Source organism: Canis lupus, chromosome 15 (assembly GCF_011100685.1).
Source record: "Canis lupus familiaris isolate Mischka breed German Shepherd chromosome 15, alternate assembly UU_Cfam_GSD_1.0, whole genome shotgun sequence".
Lineage (NCBI taxonomy): Eukaryota > Metazoa > Chordata > Mammalia > Carnivora > Canidae > Canis > Canis lupus.
The window spans coordinates 40,467,773-40,490,461 of NC_049236.1; the positions used below are offsets into that span (position 1 = coordinate 40,467,773).

The following is a 22,689-nucleotide window of genomic DNA, read 5'->3' on the forward strand; positions in this document are numbered from 1 at the left end:
TAAATATGGTTAAGATTATTAGTGATAAAAGAATAATTTGGGAATCATAATGAAAGAAGAACCCAATGTTGGGAAAGAATAGGAAACTTTGAAAAATTTGAAAAAGCACATTCAACTCTAAAAATGAAGAGAATAAAGTCATTGAAATGGAAAACTCAATGGATAGATTAAGTAGCAGTTAGGAGAAGCTGAAGAGAAAATGACCTTTCATATATATGTGTGGACACATCCTGAAATTTTTAAATATAAAAAGATAGAAAATATGAACCAGAATAGGAGACATGGAGGATAGGATAAAGAGGTATGCCAGTCCTCTAACAGAAGTTAAAGAATTATACTACAGAGAAAATGGGAGGAGGGAAGATCCAAAGAGATAGTGGCTAAGAAATTTTCACTCTTGAAGACCTTACTTTTTATTTTCAAATAGTGTTAATAACTTAAAGCATAAAATATTCTTCAGTGACAAAAAGTCCTGCATGTTTATTTGCTTACACTTTTATATTATAATATGTATGTAGTATAAAGAGTCCTTTATGTGGTAAAGTGGAAATAACTCTCTGTAAAAGCTGATAAATTTAATTATATTCAATCTGACATTTTCTTCCCCAAGAAAAGACAACAACAAAGACATTTGTAGAGAGTTTAATCAGCAAGTTGAAAAGCCAGACATGCAAACATGTTTTACATCTTAAGTTCAATTCCCTCAGGATTTTTCACAATGGGCACATAAATATAAAAGTAAATTTTACAATAGCTAAACTGGGTACTGAATTTTCAGTACTGTGTGTGCGCTCAGTTGATTCTATATCATCAACTATTCTTGGAAAAAACTAAGAATTTTCTACAGGAATTGACACAGAGTTAATTCCTCATCTCAAGTCCATCCCTCCCTTGAGTCTACATCATGGACAGACACTGAGTGGTTAACAAATTAACTACAATTTCTGAGGTTTTCATAAATAAAACAAAATTATGAAATCTTCATATTCCTATATTTAATATTTCCTTCATCTTAATATGTATTAATGTTGGAAATCATGTTGCAAAATGAAACTTTCTTAAGAGTTGTTTTCATAATTACAATTTTATATTCCTTAATATTTTCAAAATGCTATGAAAAATATATATGGTCATTTTTTTGTTTCATAACATGGTATATGCCAGTGACACCTTAATCCTAATCTGTAGATGAGAATAATCAGATAGAAGAGTCAAGGTGATTTCCCTAAAGGAACAAAACCAACATGTGTGACTTAGGGAAAATTGCAATTGCAACCTTAGCCTCTAAAACAGGATTTCTTAAACTCAACAATCTGATATTCAAGGCAGGAGCATTTTTTGCTGTGGAGAGGGGCTAGCCTATGTGTCATAGGATGTTTGATAGCGTCCCTGAATTCTATCCCTAGATGCCAGTAGCACCTCATCACCAGCTGTGACAACCAAAACTGTATTCACATATTTCCAAACGTTCATTAATGCATAAGCAATCAAATAGATGCATATACATTTATACCATTTTAAATCCTGCATATAAAATTTTCATTTCTCTATTGAGTGAATATAATTGGTCTGTAGCTTTCTTAAAGTTTCATTCTCTCTGAATAATCTTGCTAATTCCTAAATCTAGTTCAATATTTCTGTGGCACATATTTTTTTAGAGAAGGAACTATCTCCACATCATTACACTGCAAATTATGAACAGTTTGTCTTTTTTTTAAACTGGCAGGTGAGCTTGACTCAAATTTTGATTTCCATTCATATTAAAATGTTAAGTGACATTATTTGAACTAATAAAGTGCTATCTGATCTTTTATACTCACATTATTTCTGTAAGGTAGTTAAGTATTTGGTCTTAAATTCCATCAGTAGAGGAGATTAAGGATAAATTCAAGGTCATACAATTTGTCAATGACGAAAACAGACTAGTTATGTTCCTTTTCCTTCCTGTTGGGATTGTTGTGATTCAGAAATAATTAAGAACATTAGATGATTCATTTACATTATGATATGGTAGCATTTTACATTGTTTGATTTTACCCAAAGATTCACATAAGATAAATTATATTTCATAATTAATAACAGTACTTTTATTTCTTAAGAATTTGGTCTGACACCCTTATGTGTTTATAAAGGTAAAAATACCAACAGTTCCCAAAGTTACAAGATATATTTTGTTTAAAAAAGTGAATAAGAATGGAAGTCTCAGATCTCTCATTACGAACATACTGTATATCCCTCGGCAGTTAGATAAACAAAAGAATTATTTAAATAACTGGACTTTGATTTCCAAAATTGAAGCATTCTACAGACGTGTGCTTACACTTAGTAAATAGTGAGTTCAAATCACACTTGCATAAAACAAATAAGATTATATCTTCCTACCCATTAAAAAATTGTAGAAAGATTTACAAAGTTTGATGTATGCTTACAAATATGTTGATTAAAAAATAACATTTATACACATATGAAATATCTGAACACATCATTAATTTAAATGTTATATAAATCTCTTTGCTTTAGATAAACACTACTTTATTTCTTTGATTTCTTAATGTTTTCAATTGGCAACCTATAAATGTACAGAACATACTTTCCTAAATATGAGAAAATAAGCAAAAAAGTATTTAATTCTAAAATATTTTTAATGTGCCTAAATGTTTCTCACGTTATTTTAAAACATTGTAAAACAAACAAACAAAAGAAACACATTTCTAAACAATAGATGTGGCAACTGTAGAAAAGAAATATTGATAAAAGCCTGTGACCAAACTTTTAGTTAAAAATGCAGCAAAATTAACAAAACAAGCTTTGAGATTGCTACTTGAAATTTTAAAGCATGGAACACAGCATACGGTTAATAATTCCAGAACATTAAAAAAACAGTAGTGTTTGCCCATGTAATTTAGCTCTTTAAATGGGTGAATACACATAATTTAAGACTCCTAAGCTTATGTACCTTTAAAATCAATTGACTGCAAATTAGATGACATGCAAATTAATATCATTCAACATAATCATGTAATTCCACAGAATTTAACCATCTGAATCACATAAATGTTCTTTGGTCACCAAATTCTTAAATACCTCTGTTGAAAGTACTTTTGTTAATATCAGGCTCATAGGAGTTTCTAATTTATAGTCTGGAATTTAGTGAACCAAGGTCTGGGGTAGCATGATTCACATGGGGCATCTCAAGACAAACCCAAGGCAATAGAGTAAATAGGGAAATAGGAAGGCAAGCAGAGTAAAGTGTACAACACAACCTGAGAAACTAGGATTGTGTGTAAGAACCAGAGCGTAAGGCAATATAAGCAGCCAGTGAGCCAGGAGCTCCAGATAATTAGTGAAAAGGCACAAGAATGGATACATAGCACCAAAAAGACATTCATCATGGGACCCATGTTCTGCCCCAAACAGGATGCTTCTTGACTACCACCCTCCTGAGCCAGAATTGGTTCCAAGGTTACTATCCTCCCTGATAGGGCTGATATGAATCAATGAGAAGCAAAGATCTAGACAATGTAAATCTGTCACCTCATTGTTTCCTAAAAATAGAGTATCTCATAGAAGGAGAAAAGCTCTTTTCAGTATTACTTCTGATTTTGGCAAAACCTGAAATTTATATGCTAGCATCAAATGCATGGAAAATATTTCCAATAATGCCCAAATTTAAGAATAGTCTTTTGACCATCAAGTATGTGTGTATATGTGTGTATTAATCCTTCAGCATATATGTGGTCATAACTTTTAAAACTACAGCTTCATTTAAAAAAAAGAGAGAAATAGAGGAAAATGCTGATGCTGAAACTCAACTCCAGAGTAGCAACAGTTAATGAGTATAGTAAGTGAAGAGTCAGCACTTTGCTTTAACAAAATTTTACTCCCCAAAAGCCTCCCACCAAAACTTTACTCATAATAGAACCCTCCCCTCAAAAAGAAATCTAAACCTGATCCAATTATCTTAGAAAACATATGTAACTAAATCAATGTTTAAGATCACCTAGGTCACCAGCACGTCACAAATGAGTCCCACTGATCTTGTCACTTTGATCTGTGTAGTTCAATTCAATATGGTTGAAGGCAGGATTATCAGTTCCACCATCTTCTACTGGGTGAGATTTATAGCTTAAAATATGCTTCTTCTAAAAGAAAATGTTAACATAGTGATTAGAAAAAGGCACTATTCAATTCTAAATTATTGTTACTGCTTTTCCTTCTCTAAATCAGCTTTGTAATCTATCGAAGACGGGAGATACAACAGAAATAGACCATCAAAGAATAAGGCAAGCTCCTTCCTTGTCCATCAGAGTTCAAAAGAGAATCTGACGACTAACTAGTCTTCTATCCTGGTGATAAAAGCACAGTCTTACTAATTTAAGGAGAAAGAAAGCCAACTTACCTTCTTAAAAATGTCAAAATTGGATAAAAAGTCCTCTTTGGTTAGTAGGAATCTGCGATCTAAGTTTTGTTTTCTTCCTCCTGAAAAACATTTACATTATTTTCATTGTTAAAAAGATATCCTAACCACCCAGTGATGGCCCATCATACAAGCATCCAACTTGTGCAAGTTCAACTCTATGCACTCATAAAACACACAGAGAAAGAAAATCTTTTACGTAGTGCTGAAGACTTGGCTCACTGTTTCCCTTCTCTCAGTCTCAGATTCTGCAAGCCGCTCACTGTGATAAATAAGTCTAGTGTTTAAGGATGAACGAGTTGGCTCTTAAATGCAAGCCACCTACTTTACATGGTGCTTAACCCAAGAGCCCCATAACTGTTGGGAAACTTATTTAAAAACATCCTCTATGATCCACCAATGAAATATCAAGCCATTTGTCTCTACTTCAGACAGAGGTGGTACCTTTCCCCCAGTTGGATGGCTATGAACGTACATGTGCATAAAGAAATGCAGGAAATTATGAATTATTGAATAAATTAAATAAAAATCAATATGATCATTGGTGTTTGATTCAACTCCTCTTCCCTAACATTATTCTTTGTTTTGGTATTTTATTTGTACATCAAAAATAAAGCTTTTTAAAACTGTATGGTTTTCAAACTACTTTTGTACAAATCATTCAGCAGATGTACTTTAAATGCAGATTCCTGGACTCCAACCTGGAGAAACTGTCAGAAACTCTGAGGTGGGGCCACTGAATCCTGATTTTTACCAAATTTCCAAAGTATTCTTCGTGCCCTCTAACATTTGTGAACACCACTTCAGTACAAAATTAGGCTTTTAATTATGGGAACCTCTGGTGTTCTGGAGACAGGATCAATTTTAAATTAATTCATTCAACACTGTGGAGTGCCTACCATGGGCTAGAGACTCTATTAGGTCCTGTAGATGAGTAAAACAATTACTGCAGTCAGAGCTCAGGGTCTACTTAGGGCATTATTTATTCCACTTTACGGATGAGGAGACAGACTCACTCACGGTGCACAGTACATGGTTAGGTGAAAATGAAATGCCAACCAAATCTATACGGCCTGAATTCTTACTGAGTCCTAGTATTCCTATTTATATTCCAAGGAGAGTTAGGATTTCATGTTTCTAGATTTTTTCCCCCAAGGTGCTCGCTACTGCTGTGAAGTGAGAATAAGTCACTTGTGAAATTAATAAAGTTGAATTGTTTTTTATCACTGGATGCCTGTTCACCTAGATGAAGCATTACTTTATAAAACAAAAGATATGATTGTATATGATCATCAGAAAAAAATTTTTAAGAAAAAGGGAGTGCTCAAAGGGAATGCTCTGATACCCCAGTGTCCTAAAGGAAAAAAAAAAAAAAAAATGAATGAGTGGAGTAACAGTCTAAGGTCAAATAGTACAAGGAGATTGTTTAGGTGTATTCCTGATCTGAATAATTGGGTTATTGGTACAAGAAGTTTAAAATCTGTCTTAAAATATGTGAAAACAGAGAAAGGAATAAATCTATTGTGTTGATAATTTTATTTATGAAGAAAGGTAAAGCCCTTTTTGAAAAGAAAGAATAGTTTAAAACAACTGTTTGAGAGGTAATAAATAGCTACAAACTTTATTATAAATGTATAATTATGTATTGTAATATATGATAATTATAATTAATATAATTGTTGATATGCTTATATGAATATTACCAATTATTAATATAATTTATTAATTATAAATATAAGTATCACACAAGTTTGAAAGGCAGTGCTTTTTAGGAGCCACAAAACAATGACTGATAGGATTCCATCAAGTGGGGGACACCTGGGTGGCTCAGTGGTTGAGCTTATGCTTTCACCTTAGGTTGTGATCACAGGGTCCTGTGGTTGAGTCTCACATTGGGATCCCTACAGAGAGCCTGCTTCTCCCTCTTCCTATGTTTCTGCCTCTTTCTTTGTGTCTCTCATGAATAAATAAATAAAATCTTTTAAAAAAAAGAATTCTATCAAATGGTACAGTGTTGGTAGCTTTTTTGTAGCATAAAGCAAAGATATTAGACATTCTAGGACAATATATAGGATTTCTGACCAGTTATTGCACATTTGATGAAGAGGGCAGTGGGGCTGCTTCCCCCACTCTGATTGCCATGAATGTACTGGGGTGAGGGGATGTAGGAAATCAAGGAGCCCCGTACTTCTCACCAGCTCTCCACTACTACCCTGCTTTGAGCTTGAGCCACCATGATTGCTCACCTGGATTACTGCAATAGCTTCCTACCTGCCCTCCTTTCCTTACAGACTATTCTTAAAACTGGATCAGAGCGCTCCTTTGAGAATTATTGGAAAAGAAATTGGAAAAGTATCCCATGTGGTAGACCTAAAGACACAGTGATGGAAGATAGGAGAGAAAAGAAAAGAAAATTAGGATAACTGTCTGAGACTCAAACATTGGACTAAGAGTTTCCAGAAAGAGAAAACAGAAAATCAGGGGAAATTACAAAAGAAATAATATAGAAGAACGTCCTCAAACTGAAGGACATGGGTCTTCAGATCAAAAAGACCCTCACAAGGGCTTAGGGCAAAGCAGTCATTGTGAAACGGATCACATGCAAAGGGCCAGCAGGTAGCATGCCCCTGGCATTCTCAATAACAACATAATGAGCTCAGAGGAAATTAAGACATCCTCTCAGAAACAAGAAAGTTATTTTTTTAGGATTCTCTACTTGAACAAATGATCAATCGAGGAGAAGGGAGAATTAAAGACATCTTTTTTTTCTGGGGACACCACATCTTCAAAACCTCTTGTCTACCCTTTCTCAAGGACACACTAACGGATGTGCTCCATTCAATTAAGGGGATAAACAAGAATTAAGAATAATGGGATATAGGCAGCAGAGAATCCAACACAGGAGGGAGACCAAGGGAATTCACAGAATGGGGACAAAATGAAGTCCCAGGATAAAAGTTCTATAGCAATCCCAGAGAGCAATGAATACTATGTGTAGTAGCAGTCTGTTTTTTTTAAATAATGTTTTTAAAGTTTATGGACATGTGAAAAAAAAAAGCCTCACCCTATGTTTAGATGTAAGGACTGTAATTATCATTCCTTACATGTGTATACTTCATTACAGTCTAAAACGTCAGCCTAGGACAATGAAAAGACCATGACACAGGACTGTTGTAATAACACATGTAAAATCCCTAGCACTGTGATACCTATGTATGATTTTTGTCAAGCATTTTATTTTTATCTTACAGCAACCTGTGAGATAGGCAAGTCAATCACCATCATCCTCACTTACCATATAAGAGCGCTGAGCCTCAGAGTAGCTATATGGACTTCCCTAAGTTTATGCAGCTAGTAAATAGCAGAACAAAGGTTCAGATAGAATCTTCTGCTTTCAAATCAAATACAGGCACTCAGATCTCCATGAGGAAAATGGAATAAGTAAACTAGTTGTTAAAAGGACTATAGAGCAATAACATAAATACTATAAAAGAGATGGAATATTGCTCAGCCATTAGAAACGACAAATACCCACCATTTGCTTCGACATGGATGGAACTGGAGGGTATTATGCTGAGTGAAATAAGTCAATCTGAGAAGGACAAACATTATATGGTCTCATTCATTTGGGTAATATAAAAAATAGTGAAAGGGAATAAAGGGGAAAGGAGAAAAAATGAGTGGGAAATATCAGAAAGGATCAGAAAGGGAGACAGAACGTGAAAGACTCCTAACTCTGGGAAACGAACTAGGGGTGGTGGATGGGGAGGTGGGCGGGGGGAGGGGGTGACTGGGTGACGGGCACTGAGGTGGGCACTTGACGGGATGAGCACTGGGTGTTATTCTGTACGTTGTCAAATTGAACACCAATAAAAAATAAATTTATTTAAAAAATAATAAAAACCAATATAGAGGTAAATACAGGGATGCCTGGGGTGGCTCAGCAGTTAAGCATCTGCCTTTGGCTCAGGGTGTGATCCCAGAGTCCAGGGATCAAGTCCATATCGGGTTCCCTGCATGGAGCCTACTTCTCCCTCTGCCTGTGTCTTGCCTCTCTCTGTGTGTCTCTCATGAATAAATAAATAAAATCTTTTTTAAAAAGAGGTAAATACAACAATAGTAATATTTAGAAAGTTACCTGTTGGTAAACTAATTAGCATTCCCATGAACATCGTTACCAAAGTTCCAACAGTACTGAAGTATAGATATGATAAAGAATACCAGTTATCCATCAGTGGGGTCCTAAAATAGAACAAAAGCATACCTGTAAGATTTCATGTGATGCTACTAGCAACTACAGCAGTCTCAATAATCGTCATGCATGGCAAAGTCAAAATAAAATATTTAACAATGTTTTTAATGTCATAATCTGCTGTTCTAACTTTATCTTATTGGATAAAGAATTAAAATCTTGACTTAACCTTGACCATATACTATAATACTAAATGTCCATGTGTATTCATTCAACTCTGCTTTATGTCCCAGGCACTGTTCTTGTCATTGGAAAGTCTACTACAAAAAAAGGTTTATAAGGCTCCTGCCCTCATAAAGTTTGCATTCTCATGGAGAAAGAAATATAACAAACAAGTAAACTAATAAATATAATTATTTCCACTGGTGGAAAGTGCTATAAGGAACATAAAACAAGGTAATGTGAAACAGAGTGGAAAAAAGGAACTACACTCTAATGTGTGGTCAAAGAAAGCCTTTGTGAAGAAGTGACGTTTGAAGAACAGTGGTGAGCGTGGGCATCTCTGTCATGCTCCTGACCTTAGGGGAAAAGCTTTCAGTTTTTCCCCATTGAGAATGACATTTACTGTGGGCTTTTCATAGAAGGCTTTATGATATTGAGGTATGTTCCCTTTTCCCCTACACTGTGAAGAGTTTCGATCAAGAAAGGATGCTGAATTTTGTCAAATGTTTTCTGTGCATCAATGAAGAGAATAATGTGTTCTTGTCCTTTCTTTTATTAATGTGATGCATCATGCTGATTGATTTGCGAATGTTGAGCCACCTTTACAGCCCAGGAATAAATCCCACTTGGTTGTTCTGAAGAATCTATTTTGCACTGTTGGATCCCATTGGCTAGTACCTTGGTGAGAATTTTAGCATCCATGTTCATCAGGAATATTGGTCTATAATTCTCTTTTTTGGTGGGGTCTTTGGTTTGGGGATCAAGATTATGCTGACCTCATAGAATGAGTTTGCAGGTTTTCTTTCCTTTCACAGATGACATGATATTTTATGCGGAAAACCCAAAAGACTCCACCCCAAAATTGCTAGAACTCATACAACAGTTCAGCGATGTGGCAGGATATAAAATCAATGCACAGAAATCAGTTACATTTCTATACACTAACAACAAGACAGAAGAAAAAGAAATTAAGGAATGGATCCCATTTACAATTGCACCAAAATCCATAACATACCTACAAATAAACCTAAGCAGAAAGGCAAAGGATCTGTACTCTGAAAACTATGGAACACTTATGAAAGAAATCGAGGAAAACAAAGAAATGGAAAAACATTCCATGTTCATGGATTGGAAGAATAAATATTGTTAAAGTGTCCATGCTACCCAGGGCAATTTATACATTCAATGCAACCCATATCAAAATATCATTGACATTTTTCAAAGAGCTAAAACAAATAATCCTAAAATTTTTATGGAACCAGAAAAGGCCCCAATAACCAGAGGAATGTTGAAAAAGAAAAAAAAAAAAAAAAAAAAAAAAGGAATGTTGAAAAAGAAAACCAAAGCTGGTGGCATCACAATCCCAGGCTTCAAGCTCCATTACAAAGCTGCAATCATCAAGACAGTGTGGTACTGGCACAAAACAGACACATAGATCAATGGAACACAATAGAGAACCCAGAATTAGAGCCTCAACTCTATGGTCAACTAATCTTCGACAAAGCTGGAAAGAATATCCAACGGAAAAAAGACAGTATCTTCCATAAATGCTGCTGGGAAAACTGGACAGTCACATGCAGAAGAATGAAACTGAACCATTCTCTTGTACCACTCACAAAGATAAACTCAAAATGGATGAAAGGCCTCAGTGTAAGACAGGAATCCATCAAAATCCTAGAGAAGAACACAGACAGCAACCTCTTCAACCTTGGCCATAGCAACTTCTTGCTAGACATATCTTCAGAGGCAAGGGAGACAAAAGCAAAAAAATGAACTATTGAAATTTCATCAAGATAAAAAGCTTCTGCACAGCAAATGAAGCAGTCAACAAAACCAAAAGGCAACCAACAGAATGGGAGAAGATATTTGCAAATGACATACCAGATCCAAGAGGAGGATCTGTATGCAAGGCTAGTATCCAAAGGCTAGTATCCAAAGGCTAGTATCCAACATCTATACAAAACTCATCAAATTCAATACCCAAAGAACAAATAATCCAATTAAGAAATCGACAGAAATCTGGCATTGTGATGCCCCCAGATATGGTTTTCTTTTTTAAAATTCCCCTGGCTATTTGGGGTCTTTTCTGATTCCACACAAATCTTAAAATAATTTGTTCTAACTCTCTGAAGAAAGTCCATGGTATTTTGATAGAGATAGCATTACAATGCCAGATTTCAGGTTGTACTACAAAGCTGTGGTCATCAAGACAGTGTGGTACTGGCACAAAAACAGACACATAGATCAATGGAACAGAATAGAGAACCCAGAAGTGGACCCTGAACTTTATGGTCAACTAATATTCGATAAAGGAGGAAAGACTATCCCTTGGAAGAAAGACAGTCTCTTCAATAAATGATGCTGGGAAAATTGGACATCCACATGCAGAAGAATGAAACTAGACTACTCTCTTGCACCATACACAAAGATAAACTCAAAATGGATGAAAGATCTAAATGTGAGACAAGATTCCATCAAAATCCTAGAGAAGAACACAGGCAACACCCTTTTTGAACTCGGCCACAGTAACTTCTTGCAAGATACATCCACGAAGGCAAAAGAAACAAAAGCAAAAATGAACTATTGGGACTTCATCAAGATAAGAAGCTTTTGCACAGCAGAGGATACAGTCAACAAAACTAAAAGACAACCTACAGAATGGGAGAAGATATTTGCAAATGACCTATCAGATAAAGGGCTAGTTTCCAAGATCTATAAAGAACTTATTAAACTCAACACCAAAGAAACAAACAATCCAATCATGAAATGGGCAAAAGACATGAAGAGAAATCTCACAGAGGAAGACATAGACATGGCCAACATGCACATGAGAAAATGCTCTGCATCACTTGCCATCAGGGAAATACAAATCAAAACCACAATGAGATACCACCTCACACTAGTGAGAATGGGGAAAATTAACAAGGCAGGAAACCACAAATGTTGGAGAGGATGCGGAGAAAAGGGAACCCTCTTACACTGTTGGTGGGAATGTGAACTGGTGCAGCCACTCTGGAAAACTGTGTGGAGGTTCCTCAAAGAGTTAAAAATAGACCTGCCCTATGACCCAGCAATTGCACTGCTGGGGATTTACCCCAAAGATACAGATGCAATGAAATGCAGGGACACCTGCACCCTGATGTTTCTAGCAGCAATGTCCACAATAGCCAAACTGTGGAAGGAGCCTCGGTGTCCATCGAAAGATGAGTGGATAAAGAAGATGTGGTTTATGTATACAATGGAATATTACTCAGCTATTAGAAATGACAAATACCCACCATTTGCTTCAACGTGGATGGAACTGGAAGGTATTATGCTGAGTGAAGTAAGTCAGTCAGAGAAGGACAAACATTATATGTTCTCATTCATTTGGGGAATATAAATAATAGTGAAAGGGAATATAAGGGAAGGGAGAAGAAATGTGTGGGAAATATCAGAAAGGGAGACAGAACGTAAAGACTGCTAACTCTGGGAAACGAACTAGGGGTGGTAGAAGGGGAGGAGGTGGGGGGTGGGAGTGAATGGGTGACGGGCACTGGGGGTTATTCTGTATGTTGGTAAATTGAACACCAATAAAAAATAAATTAAAAAAAAATAAATTAAAAAAAAAGAAATTGACAGAAGACATGAATAGAAATTTCTCCAAAGAAGACATCCAGATGGCTGGAAGACACAAAAAGATGCTCAACATCACTCATCATCAGGGAAATACAAATCAAAACTACAATAGTATATCAACTCACACCTGTCAGAATGACTAAAATGAACAGCACAACAAACAACACATATTGATGAGGATTTGGAAAAAGGGAAACCCTCTTACACTGTTGGTGGGAATGCAAGTTGGTGCAGCCAATCTGGAAAACAGTATGGAGGTTCCTCAAAAAGTTAAACACAGAACTACCCTATGATCCTGCAATTGCACTACTAGGTATTTACCAAAGGATACAAAAATACTGATTTGAAGAGATACATGAGCCCCAATGTTTATAGCAGTATTATCAACAATAGCCAAATTATGGAAAGAGCTCAAAAGTCCATTGACTGATGAATGAATAAAGATGTGGTACATATATACAATGGAATATTACTTAACCGTGAAAATGAATATCTTGTCATTTGCAACAATGTGGATGGTGCTAGATTGTATTATGTTAAGCAAAGTAAGTCAGCCAGAGAAAGACAAATACCTTATGATTTCACTTATATGTGGAATTTAAGAAACAAAACAGATGAACAAAAAGGGTAAAAAGGAGAGGCAAACCATAAAACAGATTCTTAACTATAGAGAACAAACTGAGGTGTACTGGAGGGGAAGTGGATGGAGGGATGGGTTAAATGAGTGATGGGTATCTTGTTGTAACGAGCATTGGGTGTTCTATGTAAATGATAAATCACTCAATTCTAATCCTGAAACTAATATTACACTATGTGTTAACTAACTAGTATTTAAATAAAAACTTAAAAGAAAAAAAGACTTTAATTAAGTTGAACTTAATTAAAATGAAATTCTGATTACCAAAAAGTATAATTCAGAGAGTAAAAAGGCAACACACAAAGCAGGAGAAAATTATTTCAAAATATATCTTGTATCTAGAACATATCAAAAACTCCTAAATAAATAAGAAAAAAACCTAAGAATCCATTTAAAACTGGATCAAAGATTTCAACAGACAAGTCACAGAAGTTGATATCTAGATGGCAATGGCCAAAAAAACATCTAAAAAGATATTGACCATAACTGGTCATCAAGGAAATGTAAGTTAAAACTACAATGATCTATCAATACATACAAGCACTGGGACATCAAAGACTAAATACTGAATCTAGGTTATGGAAACACAGAATCTAGGCAACCATAGGGTATTCTGTTTCATCTTCAGCTGTGTCGTTTACTCCCCACCTTAGTCTAGCAACACCAAACTGAGTGGGATCGACTACGATGCCAGATTGGCTTTAGACCTCCATGCCTTTGCATACACTGCTTCTCTGTCGTGTGATACCCACTTCCTTCTGTCCTTCCCACCAAACCTTGCTCACCTGATTAACCCCAGCTCACATAGTCCTCCTCTGAGAAGGTTTCCTTGACTCCATTAGGAAGGGTTAGGCTTGAACCCTCTCTGCTCTCTCGACCGCCTATGAATACCACTTAACACAGGATATTGTTTAAGTGTTTATTTTCCCGCCCAATTTCCCTTCTGGTGTTTCTCTGTAACTTTCCAGACCCTCTGCTTCTAGACAACCTCTGTATCTTTCAAGTACTACTACCTTTCCAAAGTCTTGATGCTAATCACTCCATGTCTATGCATTATTTTAACAAATATTTATCAAGTATTTATTACTATTTCCTGTATGCTAGTTTTATACTTACTGTACTTACTGAATTGTTTTCTGTATATTAGCACACTCTTTCCAGCTAAACTATAACTTCCTAGTAGACAGGAGCCACTGTGAATAGGAGGGGAAGGCTTTCTTGGGATACTACCTAAATGGCCAGCCAAGAACTGCGTAGATAGTTCATTCTTAGGCATTCTTGCTTATTACCTGTTATTTTATAAGTAAGCTAACATATAAAACCAGTTATTATGGTACCAGTCATATACTAAACTTCAGCTAATTTATTTGTTTCCAAATCCAAATAACTGTTTTGCTGCAGACTCTTAAATTAAGAGAGATATTTACACAATCAGGATAAATGCTAAGCAAAATCATAAAACAAGGACATCCTGAATGTCCTCCCATGTACCTTCAATTATTTTTTTCTCCCTTTCTAATTCTAACAACTACATCCCCCCTCCCCCACATATATTAGTGCTTTGGTGCTTGTCGAAACTGCTCCCGGCATTTCCTTGCCCCTCACCCCCCCCCCTTTTTTTTTCAAAGTGCTTTTGTTGCATGTTTCATTTTCTGTTATACATGGCAATAAATATTTGTTGCTTTGGTCTATACAAAAATTCTGTGAGGAAGGTAAGACAGATGTTGTTATCTAAATGGACAAACAATAAATACAGACAACTATCTTGTTCTGAGTTCCCCCAGACAATAGCAAAAGCATCTGAAAAACTCAGGTCTTTTGATTCATAGTCCAAATCTATGCCATACTGCCACCTTTCAAATTGTCACTGAAATACATTAAGCACCCCACCTAGTCAAACCTCCCCAAATATGCCTCAAGCTCTGGAACTACCTTTTCTCTCTACCTGTGCAGCATTTACCAGCCTTGAACTTCCATTGGCAAAAGCATTCTCATAGTTGAGTTTTGCTTGGAACCTGAATCACTAATAGTAAGTCACATTCCTTCTCTCAGTAGTGCATCCTGTATAAGAGGGAGACACCATGTCTTGACCCAAAGGGAATGAGTTTTTAATGGTTTCACTCTGGGAAAGCTGGAACTGGAGGCAATAATTTGGGAGTGGCAGCCTCATCTCTGTATTCCTTGAATATTTCAAGGGGTTTATGCTTTAAGGCTGGACATTTAATTGTCCACTAAAGTATTGCCCTTATGTCCACTATATTATAAAACACTCACCTACCAACAGATAGACATCATTTCATTAAATCACATGACATAAGGATCCAGAAGCCCAAAAGTACACTGCATACAGAAAACTCTAGCAAGTCAGGATGCCTGGGTGGCTGGGCTCAGAGGCCCAGCATCTGCCTAAGGCTCAGGGCGTGATCCCGTGGTCCTGGGATCAAGTCCCACATCGAGCTCCCTGCAGGGAACCTGCTTCTCCCTTTGCTTATGTCTCTGCCTCTCTCTGTCTCTCATGAATACATAAATAAAATCTGTTTAAAAAAAAAAAAAAAACAAAACTCAAGCAAGTGAGTTGATCACAACTGCAACTCATTGCCAGTGCTCTAAAGATTTGGAATCTTTAAACCTAAACAAATGGCAATGATCTAACATATTTAGATGACTGTAGCTTTTAGACTATAAAGGCTATACCTCAAAACTATGTAAGCAAAGTTTCTTTTATAATTTTGCTTTTCATTTTAAAACATTTTTAATTGAAAAAGATGATTTTGCTTTCAACTAGAGCTGATATTTGGTAGCATTTACCCATAACAGAATTTTTTTGTCACTATTCAAGTCTTCAGTTCTGTAAGTGAGGCAGAAGCATCTATCAAAATTAAGAACATATAGCAATTTTTGCTGTTTGTGAACAAAATACTACAGCCAGAAAGCCACAAGGGCTCTACCTATTTCAGAATTAGGGAAAATCACAGCACTGCAGCAAGACAAAAAGCAACTGGGGTTCTCTACCTGTCACACGCATTTCTTTAAAATGTGACATTATAAAGCTTAATTCAATACCTTTCAGCATTGTGTACTTGAAAAGCACTAGTAAATGGCATTTCTGTAGTTGTCACCCAATTTGTCGCATTGTATGTGTTGTTACAGCCATAGGTTTCAAGGCTTAATGGCATAGTTCTCTCAGGCAGTGGAGGATAAAGTTGAGCTCCAATTCCAACCCACAAAGAAATAGCAAATCCAGCCATCAGACCAGCAAGTGCTCCCTGCAAAACAACAGTGTTTTTGAAAGAAAAATAATATAGTTTTCTGAGATGGAAATTAACATTAGAAAGTTAAGCTCAACACGGTCCTAAACCAGATCTACTGGCTTCTCTCCTAAAATCCTTCTTTTTCTCAAGGTCCCTGCCTCTTGCAAAGGGCAGCATGGGCCACTGATCCCTAAGCCCAGAGCCCTGGACACTCTACAACCCCATTCCCTTTCCACATCCCTATCTTATCCTGCTTACTTTTTGTTTTGTCAGTCTCATAATTCATTCCGTCTATTCTGTTTCCACAGCTAGCACTCTGCTGTAGCCTCCTCCTCTCTTCACACCCAAATAACTACAACAATCACATGGTTGATAGTAGGTCAATTGCCCCCTTTATTTTTATTTAATCTCTGAAAAAATAGTATGCCAAATCAACAAGAGACTATGAAGGGGAAAGCATATGTAGAGTTTATTCCCATACTTAACAACATGCATGATTGTAATTGTGCTTCGGGATAATTAGGGGGAAAATAGGAAGCAGTTTTCACAAATGATTGGTGTGTACAACCACACCAAGTATTTCTAAAGACAAGAAGAGATGTCCTCTCGGAAGATACTTGGTTTCTCAATCTTTGGAAAACCTGAGTTCCTCATTTATGCTTTTCATCAGTATCCATGTGTTCTGTTAGACCTTGAATGACTTAAGCCCTGGTTCCAAATGATGGGGACAAAAGCAAACCTTCAGCTGGTAAGACTCTTTCTTCTTCTGTGGTGAAAATTTCCCCCTTTCTTTTTTTTAAAAAAAAGATTTTATTCATTTATTCATGAGAGACACAGAGGGAGAGAGGCAGAGACACAGGCAGAAGGAAAAGCAGGCTCCATGCCGGGAGCCCGATGTGGGACTCGATCCCAGGACTGCGGGGTCACACCCTGAGCTAAAGGCAGACACTCAACTGCTGAGCCACCCAGGTGTCCCTCCCCCTTCCTTTAAGAATACTGACCAGACAAGTCAGGGCAGCTTGTGCCTTGGGATCCCCATAGAGAGGTCAGGGGGGAATAGATGAAGTAAGGGGAGAAACATAAGCAAAATCATAGGGTAGGAAAAAAGAATGGTCTGTTGATGGGATAAAATGAAGGCTGATGACAAGATCAGAGGATTTATGTCAGGAACAAAGACTTGAGCTCTTTCATTAAGCTGTGAACCTTGAAAGCAGAATTACATTTTGTTTTGTTTTGGTACCCAAGCACTTAACTACAGTGCTGGACATACAGCAGATATGCAATAAATTTTTGCAATAATATGAGGCTGGAATAGTAGTGTGGCCAGCTGTTGACAGGCCAGACTTGCTTATTCTCAGTATTGTCCATGGCTTGATCAAAGATCCACAAAATCATAAAGCCCACGAGTGCAGAAATATTCAGTGCTCTCTATTCCCAGGACAGTGCTTAGTTCATAAATATTCAATGAATGAATGAGAGGAAGAGAGGGAAAGAGGGAGAAAGGAGAAGCAAAGGAAGGGAAAGAAAAAAGGACAAGAAGAGGATGGGAGAGATGGATAGAGGGAGAGGGGGAGGCAGGAAGTCCATTCCAAAGCAAGGGTAGGTATTCTGCTGATGAAAGACATGGATATAGTAAAAATGGGTACCTTCTACGATGGGAATAGTATCATACTTCTCCTGAGTAAAGATTATGTGGGACCTAGTCTGCTGCAGCTTTTCTGGAGGCAACCCACCCATGGTGGCTATAAATGTCAAAAACCAAAAGTCCTAATGTTTCTCCTAATGTTTCAGACACTCAACAAAGCACTGTGCATTTCATAATGCAAAGAGTCTAATCAAAGCTTCAACATTCTGAGGTAAATTCAAACTATTCTCTTTCATTGTGATTCATTTCTACCAAACTAGCTTTTTATATGATATTTCACTGACAATTTTTTTTGAGAATTACTTTAAAAAAATTTTTTAGTACAGTCAACACACATTGTTATGTTAGTTTCAGGATACAACACAGTAATTCAGCATCTCTATACATTATGCTATGCTTACTACAAGTGTCGTCACCATCTGCTGAGAATTATTTTCTTTAAGAATTATACCATTAATAATAATAGTAATAGCCTTTATTAGTATCTACCTTACCAATCCCTAGTGCCTCATGAAGAAAATGGAATTCCAAATGTAAAATCAGAGTTCTGAAGTTATTCTATGTCTGTATGAAACCACCACACATATGAGTTTTTCCTGAACTTCAGCTTATAGCAGGACTGACTCAGTGGAGTTTCCCCTGGCTTTCATAGAAATAACTTCAATTTCATTCATTCCAAACAAAATTTAGTACTTCAAAGCACAGAAGTGGGATGACTGAGTGGCTCAACGGTTGAGCGTCTGCTTTTGGCTGGGGGCATGATCCTGGATTCCTAGGATTGAGTCCCACATCAGGCTCCCTATGTGGAGCCTGCTTCTCCTCCTGCCTGTATCTCTGCCTCTCTCTCTGTGTGTCTCTGGTGAATGAATAAATAAAATCTTTTTTAAAAAAGGCACAGAAGTGTCTATGTGGAAAAGAGATATCACCTCATTCTGGATACTTATTCCCAATTATGATCACACCTCTGGGGCCGGGACCATGATATTGGGACCATAGCTTTAAATATCAGGAATATAAACACTCTGGTCAAGGTGGTGAAGAGTTTATCTTATTGCTTCTCTTTGCTGCACTCTGGCTATTCACAGGTATCCTCAGCTCTATTGCCCTTAAATATTTCATGTTTGAGCCTGTTGATCTCCTTTTTAAATTTATCTTTATTTATTATTATTATTTTAGATTATATTTATTTATTAGAGACAGAGACAGAGAGAGAGAGAGGGAGAGGCAGAGACACAGGCAGAGGGAGAAGCAGGCTCCACGCAGGGAGCCTGACATGGGACTTGATCCCAGGTCTCCAGGATCACGCCCTGGGCTGAAGGCAGTGCTAAACCGCTAAGCCACGGAGGCTGCCCTGATCTCCTTTTTTTAAATCCTTGTGATTTTCAGAGGCAGAGTTTAGTGACCTCTGAAACTAATAATGCACTATATGTTAATTAATTGTTTTTAAATTTTAAAAATGTTCATCACATAAATCCTAGTGATTTTTCCAAGAAGGGCAAAAAGATAAATGCTGCTCCTTTAGTTATATTATATAATAGTTATAATACATATTACATACAATATACATTGTTCCATAATATATATTCTTTAGTTATGTTATATATTCTATATTTTTGTTAGTTATATAATTATGTTGTAATATATGATTTAGCTATACAATATTTATAAAATATATAATTTGGCAGTGTCTATTTGGCTTCATATATGCAGAGTCCCAGTGCATAGCACTTTATTTTATACCCCAGTGAAGTCAGTATGAGTATTTTAAGTCATCACATCACTAATGACAGATATCAGAGCAACTATAACTTTCCAACTGAGAAAAAATTGTGGAGACACTACTATTGTTGGGAAAGAAGCTTTACACAACATTCATTCTTTATACTTACAATTGAGTTGGCAAAGGGAACCAAAATGCCCAAAGCAAACAAGCCCAGAAGTGGTCCACCAACCATGCCAAATATGCTGAGTGCTGCCTGCAAAAATAATAAAAAGTCAGCAACTAGCAATCTCAAATACCAAGTGTTTCAAAATAATTTCATCAGAATGAGGATTTAAAGTAGTCAATCTCCCTCTGAAAATCATGGCGCCCTTGTCATTGGCAAATAGGTGATCAGAACTTGAAATGCTTCTGCTTCCCAATCTCAGCTATTCATCTATTCATTCAGGTATCCTCAACAAAGGAAGAAGAATACAAAGAGATAGAATCACAAGACAATGGGAACACCTATTTGAATTCATCAGCCAAGAGAGATACTACTTCTCCCAACTGTTCTTGCAAGTGATAATAATCAATCACATCACTTCTTTGTGCTTTGATAGTTTCAAAATCGTTTGCAAAACAAGACTGTGGATAAGTATTTGTAAGTGAACACAGCTGGCAATGAAACCGAAAGCCATCCTTGATTCCCAAAGAATGGAATTAAAATGAAAACTATGATCATTTAAAAAAATAAGATTGATCAAATCATGTCAAAAAAGATTTAAAATCTAATTGGCTAGGGCAGCCCCGGTGGCCCAGTGGTTTAGCGCCTGCCTTTGGCCCAGGGCGTGATCCAGAGGCCCAGGGATCAAGTCCCACATCAGGCTCCCTGCATGGAGCCTGCTTCTCCCTCTGCCTGTGTCTCTGCCTCTCTCTCTCTCTCTCTCTCTCTCTCTCTCTCTCTCTCATGAATAAATAAATAAAATCTTTAAAAATAAAAAATAAAAAATAAAATAAAATCGAATTGGCTAACTGCAACCTTTGCTTTGATGTATAGATGCCAAAAATCATGCTAGTAGAAAAAAAGTTACAATTACAATGAGAATAATGGAGAAATGCAAAAACTGAAAATTCCAAGAGATGTGAGTTCCCAATAAGCCAATGGCTAATTTTTAAGAGTGAATAGAACCATAAAATAAGGATTAGTGAACACACTGGTTTGTCTACAGAGTAAAGAGGCTTAATAACAGAATCAGTAAAACAGAAAAAATACCAAGTCAAGAAAAATTTTATAGGATATAGATGGCAGTTCTTGGTTAAAAAAAAAAAAAATGTAAAGCCTACCTTGTGGAACTAGGGAATGGGGTGTGGATACAGGTGACAAAGAGCTAGTGTTTGAGGAGGATATGTTTTGGGAATATAATCCTGGGGAGTCATTTCACAACTTCTCTCCAACCAGAGCCCAGTAGGAAGGAATACAGACTTCACCACAAAATGTCAAATAAGTCACATGGCCCATGAAGCAGGCGTGACAGTGTGACTTGTGAGGCAGTTTTGAAGGCACAAGGAATATACTCCCATAAAAGATCTGTCTCAAGAAATAATACCTTGGTTAGAGATGAAGCAAGGAAGAACTGGCCCGCGGTTATGATGACAGTACTAGAATACCTCACTGTATATACTCAGGCCAGAACTGATACATGAAAAAAGGCCAATCAACCACAATAAGAGTTATAAGCAGTAATGCAGAATATGGAAAAAAGCACATTTAGATATGCTAGATAAGCTTGGAGCTTTTGGACATCATTCATTAATTTATATAATCAGGATGAGATCAAACTATTTTACTAACTGGTATGCCATAAGCAATAACCAATCAGAATGGACCCAAGCCTTAGGTCTATCTAAAGCAGGAGTTTGGAGGACCTGCTTTGCTTAGTTTTGACCTTCAACTTTCTGGATGGGGAAGTCCGGGAGTCCCAGAGAGGGAGCCCAGGTGGTCATGTGGCCAGAGAAGTTCCAGGAAGTAATTGGGGTGAATCAGATAAGTGGATGTTTATGGGCAAATACATAAATGAGTACATTCAATCCAAATTTGTTAAATGTCATAGCACTGCAGTAGACACCAGATATTTGATACAACTTTGGACAAAAAAATTCTTACCTTCATGGAATTACACACTATTTAGTAAAATAGACATCATATAAATAACTGCAATAAAGTATGATCATGGAAATAAGAATAAGAGAAACACAAGGTACTTTGAGAATGTTTAGAAGAGGGATACTCAAACTTATCCAGGGAACAGAAAGGGTCTTTTTGTATAAGGATGTTTATATTGAAACTTGAAAAATAAATAAGACTTAGACAATTGAATAATACCCCAGATAGGGGTGGGTAAGTCTATGCTGAGGTTTTGACACTAAAAACAGTGTAATTCATGCAAGGTTCAGAAAGAAGAGGCTATTCTAAAGATTAGTTTGTTCTCTACGTTCCAACACCTCCATAGAAGCAGGCAAGAGCTTTCCAACACAAAATGTTCTCTAACAAAAAATTTAGCAGATGCCACAGAAAGAGAAGGAAACCTTAGGCAGGAAAATATTAAGTATTTCCACTTCTGGAAAGATGAAGCAGATATTTTTTTCCTATTCTTCCTATTAATACAGTAGTCTGCTCCACCTTATCTGAAAGTGATTTGTTCTAAGAACGCCAGTGAATGCCTGAAACCATAGATGGTACTGAACACTATATATACTATATTTTTTTCCTATATATATACACACCTTTGATAAAGTTTAATTTATAAATTAGGCATGGTAAGAGGTTAACAGCAATAACTAATAATAAAATAGGATAATTATAATAATATACTGTAATGTGAGTTATATGACTGTGGTCTCTCTCTCTCTCAAAATAACTTACTGTACTGTATTCACTCTTCTTGTGATGATATGAGATTAACGGCCTACATGATGAAATGAAGTGAGGTAAATGATGCAGTTTA

At 36.5% G+C, this 22,689-nt stretch overlaps 1 protein-coding gene across 1 annotated transcript in view; it reads right to left on the reverse strand.

Annotated features, from left to right (window-relative positions):
* Positions 1–626: 626 nt before the first annotated feature.
* SLC5A8 (solute carrier family 5 member 8) overlaps positions 627–22,689 on the reverse strand; it is a 63,243-nt gene continuing 41,180 nt past the window's right edge. Inside the window, exons 11-15 of the mRNA XM_038558806.1 lie at positions 19,872–19,958; positions 16,150–16,352; positions 8,556–8,659; positions 4,400–4,479; positions 627–4,142 (exon numbers count right to left, since the gene is read on the reverse strand). Of these exons, the coding sequence (XP_038414734.1) occupies positions 4,017–4,142; positions 4,400–4,479; positions 8,556–8,659; positions 16,150–16,352; positions 19,872–19,958 (600 nt within the window). The 3' untranslated portion in view covers positions 627–4,016. The remainder of the gene's footprint in view (positions 4,143–4,399; positions 4,480–8,555; positions 8,660–16,149; positions 16,353–19,871; positions 19,959–22,689) is intronic.